Source organism: Microtus oregoni, unplaced genomic scaffold (genome assembly GCF_018167655.1).
Source record: "Microtus oregoni isolate MIOR12 unplaced genomic scaffold, Mior012 000062F_ref0000492, whole genome shotgun sequence".
In the NCBI taxonomy this organism is placed as follows: domain Eukaryota; kingdom Metazoa; phylum Chordata; class Mammalia; order Rodentia; family Cricetidae; genus Microtus; species Microtus oregoni.
The window spans coordinates 7,682,189-7,699,410 of record NW_024543872.1 but is presented as its reverse complement, the minus strand read 5'-3'; the positions used below and the strand labels follow the sequence as shown (position 1 = coordinate 7,699,410).

At 48.3% G+C, this 17,222-nt stretch overlaps 1 protein-coding gene across 2 annotated transcripts in view; it reads left to right on the top strand.

Moving 5' to 3' along the window:
• LOC121439644 (kinesin-like protein KIF3C) overlaps positions 1-17,100 on the top strand; it is a 41,373-nt gene extending 24,273 nt beyond the window's left edge. For both annotated transcript variants that reach the window (XM_041640197.1, XM_041640195.1), the window contains 4 exons: positions 396-512; positions 14,924-15,032; positions 15,173-15,345; positions 15,791-17,100. In XM_041640197.1, coding sequence (XP_041496131.1) covers positions 396-512; positions 14,924-15,032; positions 15,173-15,345; positions 15,791-15,884 — 493 coding nt within the window. In that variant the 3' untranslated portion in view covers positions 15,885-17,100. The remainder of the gene's footprint in view (positions 1-395; positions 513-14,923; positions 15,033-15,172; positions 15,346-15,790) is intronic.
• Positions 17,101-17,222: the final 122 nt, after the last annotated feature.

Here is a 17,222-nt window from a genome sequence, read left to right as displayed (position 1 = left end):
AGTCTGGTTTGATGGCTCTGCTTTCCTCTGCCAAAGTGTAGGCTGAGCACTGGTAAAAACTCAAAAGGCCCCAGGCCCACAGTTTTTGCATTAGAAATAGTGGTCTTCGAGGTTCATTCTTTTTCTTTTCTTTTAAATTTTTTTTGGGGGTGGGGTGTTTTGAGACAGGGATTCTCTGTGTAGCTTTGGAGGCTGTCCTGGCACTTGCTCTGTATACCAAGCTGGCCTCAAACTCACAGAGATCCGCCTGCCTCTGCCTCCACCACCGCCCGACCGACAAGTTCCATTATTTCTGTAGTGATGGCATCCCTTTTACCCCACCCCCTCCCTTCTCTGTTGCCTTTGTGACGGGATCTCTCCCTCCCCTTCCCATTTCTGTCTGATTCCTGCTCCAGGTACCTCATCATTGAGAACTTCATCCCCCCTGAGGAGAAGAACAAGATCATGAACCGGCTCTTCCTGGACTGTGAGGAGGAGCAGTGGAAGTTCCAGCCCCTGGTGCCAGCTGGAGTGTGAGTCCCTTCTGCCATTTGTCTGGACCTAGAGATTTATGTGCTTCTCCTGGGATTGTGGGTGGCAAGGATCTTGAGACCCTGTCTCCAGAAAGACAGATGTTTGGGGCTTGAGGCGTGAACATGGAGGATGGATTTCCCAGGCTCTAATCCTGTAAGGGGTCTCCATAAAGGAAGTATTCACCGGTCTGGGATGCCAAAGGAGTCTGTAAGAGGAGGTGCGTGTTGGAGGACGCACTTTGGTTTCCAATGTCGTAGCTCTGGTGTCATAGTTGGCTACTTCTGGTGGATACACAGTTGCAGAAATAGCAACAATTTTAATGTTTGCCCAGCTCTGCTCTCTCCGGTCTACATAAGAACACAGACAGAAGGTAAGTCGCACATTGTCTGAGCTTATGATCTGGAGGGAAAGACTGAGAGGTACAAGACCCAGGCACCAAAGAGGCCTGATCCTAGCTTCCCAGCTGGGTGATTCAGCAATTCCACCTGTTTCTACCGGGGAGCCCTTGGGTGCAGCCGCGTCAGTTAGCTGGGTGTGCAGCGCCCTCTGCTGGTATCCATATAGAACGAGGTTGACTATTCAAACCCACCAGAGTGCTTTACCCAGCTGAACCAAATCTGTATATAGCAATGGAAGGACAGTACTTCTCTGGATTCTTTACTCTCTGTATCCTAAGGGTGCTACTATCACGCAAGGCAGCAGCCTCCCCAAGGCTGGAGTGGAAGCTAATACGAGGTCTGTAGCGCCTCAACGCATTACGTGCCCGTTTAAACTGTCGGCTTTCTGAAAGTGCGGACCCCAAGTCCCCAGATGTGCTGCTAGTTGGATATAGCAAATTTACGAGTAATGACTTTTCAGTGGTGGCATTTTGCACTTTTAAACCACTTTTTTTTTTTTTTTTTTTTTTTTTGGTTTTTCGAGACAGGGTTTCTCTATGGCTTTGGAGCCTGTCCTGGAACTAGCTCTGTAGACCCACCTTTTGTACCATGGGTGGTAGCACACACCTTTAATCCCAGCACTGGGGAAGCAGAGGCAAGAACTCTGATTTTGTGAGTTTGAGTCCAGGCCAGCCCAGAACTATGCAGAGAGATCCTATCGCAAAAGGAAAAACCGGCCGGGCGATGGTGGCACACACCTTTAATCCCAGCACTCCGAAGGCAGAGGCAGGCAGATCTCTGTGAGTTCAAGACCAGCCTGGTCTACAGAGCTAGTTCCAGGACAGGCTCCAAAGCCACAGAGAAACCCTGTCTCGAAAAAACAAAAAAAAATAAAGAAAAAAAGAAAAAGAAAAAGAAAGAAAAACCAAATCAAAACATTGTCTTTCATCACCACAGCCCAACGGTCACTCTTAGGCGGTTTCCTACTGAGAGAATTCTTTTATAGATTATATTCACATTTTTCCTCTAGCTCCTCAGTTATATAATTTATGGAAGTTTCCCTCCCTCCCTACCTGAGATCATTATTATGTTTTATTACGTTTAATTGCCTGTTTGGTGTCCTTCAATCTGAAATTGAGAGGAATACTCATTTTGTTTGTTTAGGGTTTTTTTTTTTTTGGTTTTTCGAGACAGGGTTTCTCTGTGGTTTTGGAGCCTGTCCTGGAACTAGCTCTTGTAGACCAGGCTGGTCTCGAACTCACAGAGATCCGCCTGCCTCTGCTGGGATTAAAGGCGTGCGCCACCACCGCCCGGCCTGTTTTTGTTTTGCTTTTGTTTTTGTTTTTTGAGGCGAGAGTCATGCAATGTAGCCAAGATTGACCTAAAACTCACTGTGTAGCTCAGGATAGCTTTGAACTCCTGAGTGTTGGGATTCCTTGTGTGTACGACACTGTCCCACTTAGGGAACACCTGAGAACAGTGTGTGGCACATAGGATGATAATGCCGTAACAAAACCCATTCCTTTGTATTCTAACTTAATTTTTATTTAAAAACAAACTTTATTTTATTTTTTTAATCCTGGATAAGCACTTTGTTTCTTTTTAAAATTTAATTAATTTTTTTTATTACATTTAACTGTGTGGGGGGAGGGGCAGGCACACATGCCAGAGCTTTCCTTTGGATGCCAGAGGACAGCTCATAGAGGGCAATCCTTTCTACCATGTGAGTCCAGGGACTGAACTCAGCTTGCAGGCCAAGGCACAAGTGCCTCTACCTGCTGAGCCATGTCACCAACCCCCTTTTTATGTATTATTTTTTAAAAATGTATTACTCTTGTGTGTGGGTGAGTGTGTACATGATTTGTGTGTGGCCACACATGTGTCAAAGCATACATCTGGAAGTGAAAGTGTAATTTTGTGAAATTGGTACTTTTCTGTTTTGCTTTTTTTTTTTTTTTTTTCCTGAGACAGGCTCTTTCTTTGTGTAGCCCTGACTGTCCTGGAACTAGATGTATAGGTTAGGTGGCCTCAAACTCAGAGATCCACCTGCCTCTTGTCTCCCAAGTGGAGTAAAGGCTTACACCACTGAGTTTGAGGCTAGCCTGGTCTACAAAGCAAGTTCCAAGAGAGCCTGGGCTGTTACACAGAGGAATCCTGTCTCAAAAAAACAAAACAAAGTTATTCCCCACCACTGCTTGGCCCGTGGGGTTGGTTTTTGCATGGGTTCTGGAGATCTAACATTGCCACAAGGCTGTCGTGACGAGTGCCTTTACCCCTGAGCCATCCCACTGGCCCCCAAAAGAGCCACTTGAAATAATATTTGGGGGTAGCAAAATGGCTCAGGGGATAAGGGTGCCTGCAGCTATGCCTGACAACCTAAATTCAATTCCCAGGTGGAGGGTGAAAACCAGCTCCCACAGATTGTCCTCATGTGTACTAGGCAAAGCTCTTTAGCAATTGAGCTATTTCCCCAGCTCTCCGTTGCCCTTCTTAAGCAAAGAAAGTCTCAGAAGGACAGGGTTCTTCTCTTTGGTATTGGACACCCTGAAGCTAGTCTTTCCTCCAGCACTCCAGGCTGTTAGTTCGCCTTTATGTACTGCTCTTTGTTGTGGCTGTGTTTTCTTTCTTTTTTGAGATGGGATTTCATGTAACCAGGCTGTACATCTCTAAGCAATCCCATGATCCCTTTTTCTTTTTATGTAGTTTAGGCTGACCTAGAACACCGGGTCCTCCTGCCTCTATCTCCCAAATCTGGGATTATAGGCTTCAGCCACCATTCTTCGATGATTCTGTTTTTGAGACAGGCTCTCACTAGGTAGCCTAGGCTAGCCTTGATCCTAGTCTCAACCTTCCCAGGGCTGGGTTTGCAAGAGTGTGCAACCACATCCAACTGTGACAATTTTTTTCAATTCTTTCTTTTATTTTACATCTTTCTGTTTATGAGTGTTTTTCCTGCCTATCTATCTGTACATCATGTGCTTCCTTGGTGCCCACAGAGACCCTAAAAGCATAAGTATAGGCTGTGACTACTGTTTTGGTGCTAGGACTCAAATCTGGGTAGAGCCGTAGCCAGTGTTTTTGTTTTTTTTTTAATTTATTTATTATGCATCAGATCTCATTATAGATGGGTGTGAGTCCTCATGTGGTTTCTGGGAATTGAACTCAGGACCTCTGAAACAGCAGTCAGTTCTCTTAACCTCTGAGCCATCTCTCCAGCCCTAGCTAGTGTTTTTAACTACTGAGTGGTCTTTCCAGACCCTTTTCTTTGTTCTTTCTTTTTAATTTTGAAAGCAGTTGGTGGTTAGAATAAAAAGAAAAGAAAACAATTCATCATTAAAGTCCCAGTTGTGACTGTGAGCCCACAGAGAATCCCAAAGGGTGGGCCGAGGGCAGGGAGTGGTAGCTACCTCCTCTACCCCAAGCCTCAGATCTGCCCCATTAGCTCTGCTTTCACAACTGGAGGCGAGGCGGGGCGGGGCTGGGGGGGGGTCGTGGGGGGTAGGGAAGGCCTTGAACGTGGTTTTCCTGTCACTGGGATGCTCTGGAATCCGAGGCTGTGGAAGGAACCCCCTCCTTTCCTTCCCTGTCTGCTCCCGCAATTCCCAAACGTGCCTGGAGCCAGGCTGAGAACACAAAAGCCTGGTCTCCCAGGAGCGCCTGCGGATCATGGGGCATTGTTCTATGCTCCCCTCAAGTGTTGGCTTTGCTGGGGCCCGTGGGATTCTGGGCTGAGAACACTGAAGACTGCACAGAGAGGAAAGACATTGTTTGGAACGAATCACCTAAGGTCATGCTGTCTCTTTGGAAAGCTTTTGTTAGAAGGGGCCTCCCTCTAACATGTGAAGGACGACATCACCCCCACCCAGCCCCTCTCTCCAAAACAAGGAGCCATTGTTACCGTGGGACGATGTTTAGACATGCCTATGTCAGCTTATTTGGGAAGTCTGTCCCCTTATTCCTTTTCTCCTTTCTGCCTCTTTCACTATCATAGTTTTGGTTGAAGTTGCCTTGAAAGCAAATTTTTTGCATATTCTGGCTGTTTTATTTTAAATTTCAAATAAACTTTCTTTCTAGGGCTGGAGAGATAGCTCAGTGGTAGGGCATGTACCTAGTGTATCTGAAGGCCTGTGTTCAATTCTACTACAAAAAAAAAAACCCCAAAACTTCAAGTGTTGACTGTACTTAAAGAAAAAGTATCTCCTAAGGGTTCTCTATCAGCAGTGGCCCTTTGCTCCTAGCTTATACTCCACACGTTGTATTGTGACGAGAACTTTGGCCTCTGCAAGTCCAGTCATGATAAATTCTTTGCAAAGTCATCACAATACTGCTGAGGACACTGAACTTGAATTGAAAACAGTCTGAGTTTGGGTTCTAGTGAGGTGGCTCAGCCGGCAAAGGCACTTGCTGCTAAATCCAAGGTCATGAATTCAGTTCCTGGAACTCACATGGTAGAAAGATAAAACCAATTCCCCCAAATTCTCTGACCTCAACGTGGATGCCGCAGCTCATATGCTTGCACACTCACATAAATAAAATGTGATATGTATTTTTTTTTTTAAAAAAAATTCTGAATTTTGGTTCTTACTTTGCCACAGGAGAAAGCAGTTTGGTTTGGTTTATTTATTTATTTATTTATTTATTTATATTTTAAAGATTTACTTGTTTATCATGTTTACAGTGTTCTGCCTACATGTATCCCTGCAGGCATGAGGAGGGTACCAGATCTCATTACAGATGGTTGAGATCTCATTACAGATGGTTATGAGTCAGCATGTGGGTGCTGGGAATTGAACTCAGGACCTTTGGAAGAGCAGGTAGTGTTCTTAACCTCTGAGCCATCTCTCCAGCCCTTGATTTAGTTTTAAAGACCATTCTTTCTATATTTCTCAGGTAGGCCCTGAACTCCTGGCATTAAAGGATTGTTTTCCCTTAGCTCCTCAAGCTTCTGATACCACAGGCACATGCTGCCATATTCAAGCATCCGGTACCACAGGCACATGCTGCCATATTCAAGCATCCGGTGCCACAGGCACATGCTGCCATGTTCAAGCATCCGGTACCACAGGCACATGCTGCCATGTTCAAGCATCCGGTACCACAGGCACATGCTGCCATGTTCAAGCATCCGGTACCACAGTCACATGCTGCCATGTTCGACTTTGAGACATGCTCATTATTTATGTATTTATCTATTCATGTATTTCTGTTAGCCTTTTTGCTCTGTAGCCCTGGTTGGCCCTGAATATAGCCTGTAGTTCAAGGTTGACCTTGAACTGGTCCTCCTGCCTCTGCCTCCCAAGTGTCATCCTTAACCAGTGAAAACACTCTTTTGTTTTGACTTTTGTTTTTTCAAGACTGAGCTTCTCTGTGTAGCCCTGGCCACCTGGAGCTCACTCTGTAGACCAGGCTGGCCTCAGACTCACAGAGATCCACCTCCCCCTGCCTCCTGAGTGCTGGGATTAAAGGCGTGTGCTACCACTGCCCGGCTGAACCTGACTTTCAGTCAGTAAAATGGAAATACTACTGTCTGCCATGCAGAGCTGTGAGGTTGCCCTGAGACAAGTGTGGAAGGTTCCAGGCCTGACCCAGTCATAAAGGATCTGATTTGTGCTGTATTTAGGATTGAAGCCGGGGTAAACTCTGTCAACCGAGCTGGTAGTCCCAGCCAGCTCCCACCTCCCCTCAGTTTGCATTAATTTTTTGAGACAGGGTCTCCTGTAGACCAGGCTGGCCTTAGACTTACTCTGTAGCCAAGGATAACTTTGACCTTCTCAGCCTCCTGCTTCTACCCTCTGAGCACCAGGACACGGGCATGAGCTACCTACTACACCTGTCTCCAGATTCCAGTTTCACAAGAGCATTCTTCCCATCCCACAGGGGGAAATAAAAGTAAACTGGGTTTTTTGAATCTTGGTAAGACCGTTCCTCAAGTCATACATGGCGGCTCACAGCTGTAATATTAGTCCTCCGGAGGACCAGCCTGGGCTACATTAAGACCTTCTCTCACAAAAGTATGTGTGTGATAGGGGACCATGAGATGGCTCAGCATATAGAGGCACTGGCCACCAAGCCAGATAACTGGCGTTTGATCCTTGGGACCACACTATAGGGGGACAGATCTTCTCCCATAAACTGTCCTCTAACCTCCATACTGGTGCCCTGACACTGGTGCTCTTACCCCCAACTAAATAAATAATTTAAATTATTTTTAAAGTGTCGGGCAGTGGTTGTGCAGAGGCAAGCGGATCTCTGTGAGTTCGAGGCCAACCTGGTCTACATAGTAAGTTCTAGGACAGCCAGGGATACACTGAGAAATCTTGTCTCAAAGAACCAATAAACAAACAAACAAAGTGAGACTTCACAGGCTTGTGAGACTTGAGAAGAAGAGGAGACAAGGAAGAGTGCAGACTTGCAGGGCAATGCAGCGAGGTGGGCACGTGAGCTGTGGAGAAAATGTGACCAGATCACAAAAAAGGCCCATCTGTTGCCCTGGGTGTGTGAGAAGGACCACAGGGAGCACACCCAGTGATGCTGGATTGCCCTGGGTGTGTGTGTGGAGGACCACAGGGAGCACACCAGTGATGCTGGATTGCCCTGGGTGTGTGTGTGGAGGACCACAGGGAGCACACCCAGTGATGCTGGATTGCCCTGGGTGTGTGTGTGGAGGACCACAGGGAGCACACCAGTGATGCTGGATTGCCCTGGGTGTGTGTGTGTGGAGGACCACAGGGAGCACACCAGTGATGCTGGATTGCCCTGGGTGTGTCTGTGAGGAGGACCACAGGGAGCACACCAGTGATGCTGGATTGCCCTGGGTGTGTGTGTGAGGAGGATCACAGGGAGCACACCCAGTGATGCTGGATTGCCCTGGGTGTGTGTGTGTGTGGAGGACCACAGGGAGCACACCCAGTGATGCCGGATTGCCCTGGGTGTGTGTGGAGGACCACAGGGAGCACACCCAGTGATGCTGGATTGCCCTGGGTGTGTGTGTGTAGAGGACCACAGGGAGCACACCCAGTGATGCTGGATTGCCCTGGGTGTGTGTGTGAGGAGGACCACAGGGAGCACACCCAGTGATGCTGGATTGCCCTGGGTGTGTGTGGAGCACCACAGGGAGCACACCAGTGATGCTGGATTGCCCTGGGTGTGTGTGTGGAGGACCACAGGGAGCACACCCAGTGATGCTGGATTGCCCTGGGTGTGTGTGTGGAGGACCACAGGGAGCACACCAGTGATGCTGGATTGCCCTGGGTGTGTGTGTGTGGAGGACCACAGGGAGCACACCAGTGATGCTGGATTGCCCTGGGTGTGTCTGTGAGGAGGACCACAGGGAGCACACCAGTGATGCTGGATTGCCCTGGGTGTGTGTGTGAGGAGGATCACAGGGAGCACACCCAGTGATGCTGGATTGCCCTGGGTGTGTGTGTGTGTGGAGGACCATAGGGAGCACACCCAGTGATGCCGGATTGCCCTGGGTGTGTGTGGAGGACCACAGGGAGCACACCCAGTGATGCTGGATTGCCCTGGGTGTGTGTGTGTAGAGGACCACAGGGAGCACACCCAGTGATGCTGGATTGCCCTGGGTGTGTGTGTGAGGAGGACCACAGGGAGCACACCCAGTGATGCTGGATTGCCCTGGGTGTGTGTGGAGCACCACAGGGAGCACACCAGTGATGCTGGATTGCCCTGGGTGTGTGTGTGGAGGACCACAGGGAGCACACCCAGTGATGCTGGATTGCCCTGGGTGTGTGTGTGTAGAGGACCACAGGGAGCACACCCAGTGATGCTGGATTGCCCTGGGTGTGTGTGTGAGGAGGACCACAGGGAGCACACCCAGTGATGCTGGATTGCCCTGGGTGTGTGTGTGTAGAGGACCACAGGGAGCACACCCAGTGATGCTGGATTGCCCTGGGTGTGTGTGTGGAGGACCACAGGGAGCACACCAGTGATGCTGGATTGCCCTGGGTGTGTCTGTGAGGAGTACCACAGGGAGCACACCTTTGATGCTGGATTGCCCTGGGTGTGTGTGGAGGACCACAGAGAGCACACCCAGTGATGCTGGATTGCCCTGGGTGTGTGTGTGGAGGACCACAGAGAGCACACCCAGTGATGCTGGATTGCCCTGGGTGTGTGTGTGGAGGACCACAAGGAGCACACCCAGTGATGCTGGATTGCCCTGGGTGTGTGTGGAGGACCACAGAGAGCAAACCAGTGATGCTGGATTGCCCTGGGTGTGTGTGTGGAGGACCACAGGGAGCACACCAGTGATGCTGGATTGCCCTGGGTGTGTGTGTGTAGAGGACCACAGGGAGCACACCCAGTGATGCTGGATTGCCCTGGGTGTGTGAGGAGGACCACAGGGAGCACACCCAGTGATGCTGGATTGCCCTGGGTGTGTGTGTGTAGAGGACCACAGGGAGCACACCCAGTGATGCTGGATTGCCCTGGGTGTGTGTGTGGAGGACCACAGGGAGCACACCCAGTGATGCTGGATTGCCCTGGGTGTGTGTGTGGAGGACCACAGGGAGCACACCAGTGATGCTGGATTGCCCTGGGTGTGTGTGTGGAGGACCACAGGGAGCACACCAGTGATGCTGGATTGCCCTGGGTGTGTGTGTGGAGGACCACAGGGAGCACGCCCAGTGATGCTGGAGGCCTGCTTTCAGAGTAAGAGAAGAAAAGGTCGGGGAGAGGAGAGCTAGAGAAATGGCTCAGTGACCGAAAGCAGATAATCTGAGTTCAAGTCCAGAACCCACACCAGGCAGCTTACTACTGCCTGTAACTCCAGTTGCAGGGGGATGCCTCTGACCTCTTTGGTCACACACATACATACATACACATATTCACACACTCATACACACTCACACAGAGACACACATAAACACACACATAATTAAAAATCCTTGAGAAAGAAGAGAATGATTAGAAACAACTAATAATGAGAACAGTGTCAACCTTTGAAATGGAGCCCACAGTTAAAGTTTCATTTTATTAACATTACTTATTTACTTTGTTTGTTTGCTTGTTTGTTTGTTTGTTTTTCGAGACAGGGTTTCTCTCTGTTGCTTTGAAGACTGTCCTCGAACTCACTCTGTAGACCAGGCTGGCCTCGAACTCACAGAGATCTGCCTGCCTCTGACTCCCAAATGCTGGGATTAAAGGCGTGCGCCTCCCGCACCTGGCAATTTATTTACTTTTATTTTGTTTGATGCGTATGGGTGTTTTGCCTGCATGAATGTCTGTACCACTTCTGTGCCTGCTGCCCACAGGGGCTAGAAAGAGGGCAATGGATTCTCTGGAATTGGAGTTCCAGACAGTTGTGAGCCACCATGTGGGTCCTGGGAATCAAACCTGGGTCCTCTGCAAGAGCAGTAAATGCTCTCAACGAGACCCATCTTTCCAGCCCCTCTACTATTAACTTTTCAGTTAGAGTTTCATGGAGCCCAGACTGGCTAGTGGCTCACGAACTTGTTATGCCACCAAAGATGACCTTAACCTTCTTCCCTTCCTGCCGCTGCCTCCTGAGTGTCTGCATTCCAGGAGTATACCACTATGCCTGGTATATGTGGTCCAGAAAATGGAGCCTAGGATTTTGTCCATTCTAAGCAAAAATTCTATCAACCGAGCTACATCTCCAGCCCCAGGTTTTTAATATTTAATATTTTAATATTAAATGTCTTTACTGTTGAAGAGAAAAGTTACGATGTTAGGTCATTGATAAAAGATCCTAACCAGATGTTTGGAATCTGCTGAACATATTAACTGTCATTCTGGTCCCTTGGAGGAGTGGATTACTAGAGTTAGGTCCCAGCCCTGGGCTATCAGACACAACCTGTTTATAGCATAGGGATTGATCTTGGAAGTAGGCCTGGGGCAGGAGAGAGAGTGGATGGGAGTCCTAGTTATAGACTCCCATTCCCAGCCCCTCCCGCCAGCAGGCCGCCCAGAATAACCAGGCAGCTTCATTGGGTCAGACTGCCAGTTCCTGCAGACTGGCCACTCTACCTGCTTGGCCCTACTCTTCTGTCCTATTCCCCGAGCCTGAGTTTCCAAAGACTCTCTGTGGCCCCGGCATGTCCCCAACATGAATCCCAAAACAATAGACAACAGACAGGATAGAAAGAGTGCTTGGGAAGATTCAGATTTCTGGGGTTGCTAATCGAATGACCTTAGGTACCAAGGGTTCTTGATCTTTCTAAGCCTGTCTCCCTGTTTCATCCACACCATAGGAGCATTTTAGAAAATTCAAGAGACGGGCTGGAGAGATGGCTCAGAGGTTAAAAGAACTGACTGCTGTTCCGGAGGTCCTGAGTTCAATTCCCAGCAACCACATGAAGGCTCACACCCATCTATAATGAGAACATTATATACGTAACAAATAAATTATTAAAAAAAAGAAAGTTCAAGAGATGTGCAGTACCTTGTCACCGATAGTTGGTTTTCTAGCTCTCTCTCTTTCTTCTCTGTGGTGTGACGATGCATTGCCAGCAGCCTGCTGTGCAAGGCTGGCATTAAAGCTGCCTCTCGGCTTCCTTAGCCTCTGGGAACAAAATGAAATGGGGCTTTTAAAGCCTTCTTGTTCCTTGTTTCCATTTGTAAAGAGGCCCAATTGGGACCACTAAGTGGGGTCCAGCACTTTTTAGTATGTATAATAAACTAAATTTCAGGACTGTAAGTTCTCGGAGTTGGAGAGATGGTTGCCTCAGTAGCAGCTGTGAGGACCCGAGTTCAGATCCGCAGCACCCATGTAAAAAGCCAGGCATGGTGGCACATGCTTGCAATCCCAGCACCGGAGAGACAGAGATAGGAGGCTCCTGAAGGCTTGCAGCTCAGCAAGTCTGGCCTAGTCCAGAGCTCGACAAACTCTAGGTTCAGAGCCTGCCTTAAAAAAAAAAAAAGATGGAAGGTGTCGTTTCATTGCTGCAGTGAAACACTCTGACCCATGGCAAGAAGGGAGGAAAAGGTTTATTTCAGCCCTTCCTTCCAGGTAACAATCCATCACTGATGGAAGTTAGAGAAGAAACGCAAATAGGAGGAGCCTGGAGACAGGACCTGATGCAGAGGCCATGGAGGAGTGCAGCTTACTGGCTTCTCCCCGTGGCCTGTTCAACCTGCTTTTTCATAGAACCCAGGAGTGGCCACACTCACAATCCTTTTGGCCCACTCCTGTCAATCACTGATGAAGAAAATGCCCTACAGACTTCCCTACAGCCCCATCTTATTGAAGCGTTTGTCTCAATTGCGGTTCTCTCCTCTTTAGTGACTCCAGCTTGTGTCAAGTTGACAAAACTAACCAGGACAGAGAGTAACCGAAAAAGACACTCAGTGTCCACCTCTGGTTTCCACACCTCTACAGTGTACAAATATGCACTTGCACCCCACACACATGCTCGCACGCACACACACACACACACACACACAAGCTCCACTAAAAATGTAACTTCTCATTCCTTGCCTAGAGAATGCAAATTCGCTTGGGGGGTTTCTGTACAGCTAGTTTTACGCAGGGACAGAATGTGCTGTCTGGGAGTTACCATGGCTCCTTCCTGTCTTCTTCCTTCCAATGTGACCTATTGAATTTTTCATTGCTCATTTGATTTGTGTCTTTACTTGAATTAGCAGATGGAGTGAATTCACAGCCCTGTGTTAGCCCTTGCAATGCTTTGTGCTGAGTGCTTGTCTGGTTGAATCCCAGCAGTTCTGAGGGGATGACATTGTTAGAGGCCAGGGACAGTGAGCTCCTTCCCAGGGTGACCCAGATGTAAGGGGATGAGACAGTGTTCAAACCCAGGTCTTACGTCACTCCCAAACCTGTGCCCTCTGTTCTTTAAATCTGACACTACTTTCTTGTCTTCTCTGTCTGCTCTCGTTTGTTTTGAGTGTTTACAGTATTAGGTTATATTCGTCAAGCTGCTGAGGAAGATCTCTGTTGTTATGCACACGGCAGTCATGGCTGTAATCTAGGCACTGTGGAAACTGAGGCAGGATGAGCAAGATTACAGGAAGATGAAGAGTTTGCAGCTAGCTCAAGCTACATAGCAAGACCCTGTATCACAAAAACAAAACAGGCTGAGTGTGGTTGCCCATGCCTGTGATGCCTGTGATCCTAGAATTTGGGAGGTAGAGGCAGAAAGATGAAGAGCTGAAGGCCAGCCATAGTGATATAGGACTGTCTCAAAAAATATGATAATAATAAAATGAAAAGTTAAGGATATATCAGCTGGTAGACCACTGCCTATCAGGCATGAAGCCCTGGGTTTGATACCTAGTCACATAGTGACAGGAATTACCACACACCTATAACCTCTGCACTGGGAAGGCAGAAGCACACGGATCCAAAGTTCAAGGTCATTCTCTGTTATGTAATGAGTTTCAGGTCACCCTGCCCTAGGTGAGGTTCAGTCTCAATAAAGCAAAACAAAACAGAGATGGGTCAAGTGGCACATTACAAAAAATATTCTTTTTTTCTTTTATTTTTTTCCAGTCAGGGTTTCTCTTTGTAGCCCTGGTTGTCCTGGAACTCACTCTGTCGACCAGGCTGGCCTCAAACTCAGACATCCACCTGCTTCTGCCTCCGTAGTGCTGGTATGAAAGGCGTGTGCACCACTGCCTGACTTTTATTTATTTACTTAATATGTATGAATGTCTTTCTTGCATGTATTTATGTGCACTGTGTTCCTGCCTGGTGTCCTTGGAAGCCAGAAGAGGGTAATCTGATCCTGTGCAGCTGGAATTAGACAGCTGTCATATGAGTGTGCTAAAAAACCAGTCTGGGTCCTCTGCAAGAGTGTAAGTGCCCCAGTGGAGCCATCTCACCAGCCCTACTTTTTTTGGCTGATTTATTTATTTATTTGTTTGTTTATTATTATTTTTTGAAACAGAGCCTTACTGTGTAGCCCTGGTTAGCCTGGGAAAGTTAAGCCAGGCTGACCTCATACTCACAGAGCTCTGCCTGCTTCTGTCTCTTCCAGTGCTGGGATTACGCCACGCGCACCATCACACCCAGCTAGCTTATTTTTCAATCTTTGTTTCTGTGTATATCAGTTTTTTCCCTACATGTATGCCTGTGCACTGAATGCGTGCAGTGGCCAGAAGAAAGTGTCAGCTCCCTTAGAACTGGAATTACGGGTGATTGTGAGCTGCCATGTGGGCGCTGGGAACTGAGCCTGAGTCCTCTGACAGAGTAGTCGGTGCTCTTAACCAGAGCCAGCCCTTACCTTACCTTTTTGAGACAGGTTCTATTTCCAAACCTGGGGCTCCCCAGCTAAACTATACTAACTGGTGAGCATTCTCCAGAAACCTTTCCGGCTCCTGCCTCCCCAACCCTGGAACCACAGACTTTTATCACCCTGTGTAGCTTTTTGTTTTTGTTTTTGGAGACAGGGTTTCCCTGTGTAACAATCCAGACTGTCCTGGAACTTACTCTATAGACCAAGCTGGCCTTGAACTCACAGAGATCCACCCCCTCTGCCTCCCGAGTCCAGGGATTAAAGGCGTGCGGCACCACCACCGCCCAGCCCCTGTGTAGCTTTTTACATGGGTGCTATCTCAAGACAGAAGATAAATGCTGCTAGTCTCCATTTCTCCACTCCTGCGTGTCTGTGTGTTCTGTTTTCATTGTACAGGGAATTAAACTTAAGGCCTTGGACATGGCAAGCAAGTATTCTACCATTGGCTACATCCATGGCTCCTGTCCTACCTTTCTTTTTTTTTTATTGTTTTAGACAAGATCTCATGCAGCCCCGACTGATCTTGAACTCACTCTGTAGCTGAAATAATCTTGAACTCTTGATCTTCCTGCTGGAACCACAAGCATGCACCTCCATATCTGGCCTCATTTAACCATTTTATGGGTGTGTTTGCGTATGCCGAGGTACACATCACATGTGTGCACACACCTGTGGATGTACGAGGACAACCTCAGGTGTCATTATTACGCACCATCCATCTTTTGCTTGAGACAGAGTCCCGGAAAATCTAAAAGCCCACTAAACCAACAGTAAATTCATTCTAATATTCCATTTTCCCTATAGGAATAACAGTCAAATGAAGAAGCGGCCAACTTCTGCAGTGGGCTACAAGAGACCTATCAGCCAGTATGCTCGGGTTGCCATGGCAATGGGGTCCCATCCCAGATACAGGGTAAGAAGCTGGGAAGTGGAAGCCAGGGAAGGGATACTCACAGCAAATGCTTCATCTAAATATCCATCACCCTCACGACACCCAAGGTCCAGTGCCTGGAATATGCCACTGCTCACGGCTGATGTACCATTTTACCACAGGCTGAAAATATTATGTTTTTGGAATTGGATGTTTCCCCACCGGCTATCTTTGAGATGGAATTTTCTCATGACCAAGAACAAGATCCACGGGTACTACACATGGAGAGGCTCATGAGGTTGGACAGCTTTCTGGAAAGACCTTCCACGTCTAAAGTGCGAAAGTCAAGATCATGGTTAGTACCACTATGTTTAGCGTGAGCCCTGGACTTCAGGAAGTAGAGGGACTGTACGGGTTGGTCAAGGCTGTAGACGGTTTGAGTGGCAGCCAGAGAGTGTGGGGAGGGAAAGGGAAAAACCCTTGCCCTTCAATCTACAGTGGTACCTGTGGGCAGGATATGATGGCACTACCGTGTGGCACAGCAGCCTGCCAATGGTGGCGCACACCTTTAGTCCCAGCATTGGGAGGCAGAGGCAAGTGGATCTCTGTGAGTTTGAGACAAGCCTGGTCTACAGGGTGAGTTCCGGGATAGTCAGAGCTGCTACATAAAGAGAAACCCTGTCTCAAAATACTGGGGGGAAAAGGTTGGGGGTGGGGTGGGGAGGAAAGGAAAACCCTTGAATTTCTGTCCTCTGTTTTTTCTGATCCCTCCTTTGGTCTGTCTCATTGCTTCTGCACAGGTGCCAGAGTCCTCAGCGGCCTCCACCCTCCACCGCTCATGCCTCCATGGCCTCTGCTCCTCTGCACCCCGCAACGGCGGTAGACCATGATTAAAGGCCTTCAGTCAGGCTGCCCGTCATACAGACTCCTAGGACAGGGCAGCCAACCTTGGTTCATTGCATCTGATGCTTGGTGTGCGTGTATGTGTGTGTGTGGTATGTACGCACGCATGTATGTGTGTATATGTGTGTGTGTGTGTACTAGTGCGTGTGAAGGGGTGAGAAACTGGCAGGTGGTGCCTCTGCCTGTTTTCTGTGTCTCCTTTATTTAATTCGTGTTATTTATTCATGGAGCTTGGTTAGTGAGGAGAGATCCCCTCGCCTGAGCTGCCTGGGCCTGCCGGGGTCACTGCATTGCCTCCTTTTCTTCTGGCTGGATAGATACCTCAGTCAGGCCCCAAAGCTCCTCATGTCACCTGCCTCCAGAAGGGAAGACGGCTAGTGCCTGAGAAGACAATGCTTCCTTTTCCCGTCCATCCCATAGTCCCCATCTTCTTGTCCGATGGTGAGCAGCCCTGATGCTCTCTGGGGCTGGAAAACTGCTGATGTCCATTAAGGGCAAGAGGTATCCTAATAGCACTGGGCCTGTACTCCTGGCGGACTGAGCTTTGCCCTCCTCTTTCTGGGCCCCAGACTCTTCCCGCCTCCAGGGCTCTTTCCCAAGGACTTTCAGTAGCCTCCCTGAGACTCATCCCAGGCTCTCCCGCCTTGGCAAGAACTCATGGCTTCTCCAACTCCACTTCATTGCCAGCCCTCTCCACCCTTGTACTGGGAATTGTGAGCCAAGCAGTTGTTGCCACGATGAGACCTGCAGGAAACGGAACAGTGTGGAAAGAATGCGGATTGTCATCAAGGGAAGTCCTCTCTCAGGTCCCTTTGTTTCTGTCTACTCCAAGAAGTTTCTTTGGTGAACAAACCACCTGTCCTCATGTGAGGTGTGGCTTCTCCCTGCTTTGATCACTGTTCCCCCGAAGCTGTCCGATCTCAGTCCCTAGTGGAAAGAATCGGTGTCATTCTGCCCCTTACTAAACGCAGATAGCAATACCCCTCGCATTTCTCCTTCGACTAGTACAAGAAACTCACCCAGGCACAATCTTTGCCAGATTTACCTATTACCCCTCTTTCCTAGTCACATCTTGGGGGAACACTGTTTTGTTGAAAACTGATCCATTCTTTACTCCTTGTGTGAACTGGCCTTCCTCACCTTCCTTTGTGACAGCCCCAAATGTCTCCAGGTATTGCAAGTAATAAGTAAATTTCTATTTTAAAAAGTTAATTTTCATTGACCTTTATTTTTTACATGCAAGATAAAACTTATTTTTTTAAGATTTATTTTTCATTATTTTTCAACTACGTATGTCTGTACATGAATGCAGAGGCCAGAGGTATGGAC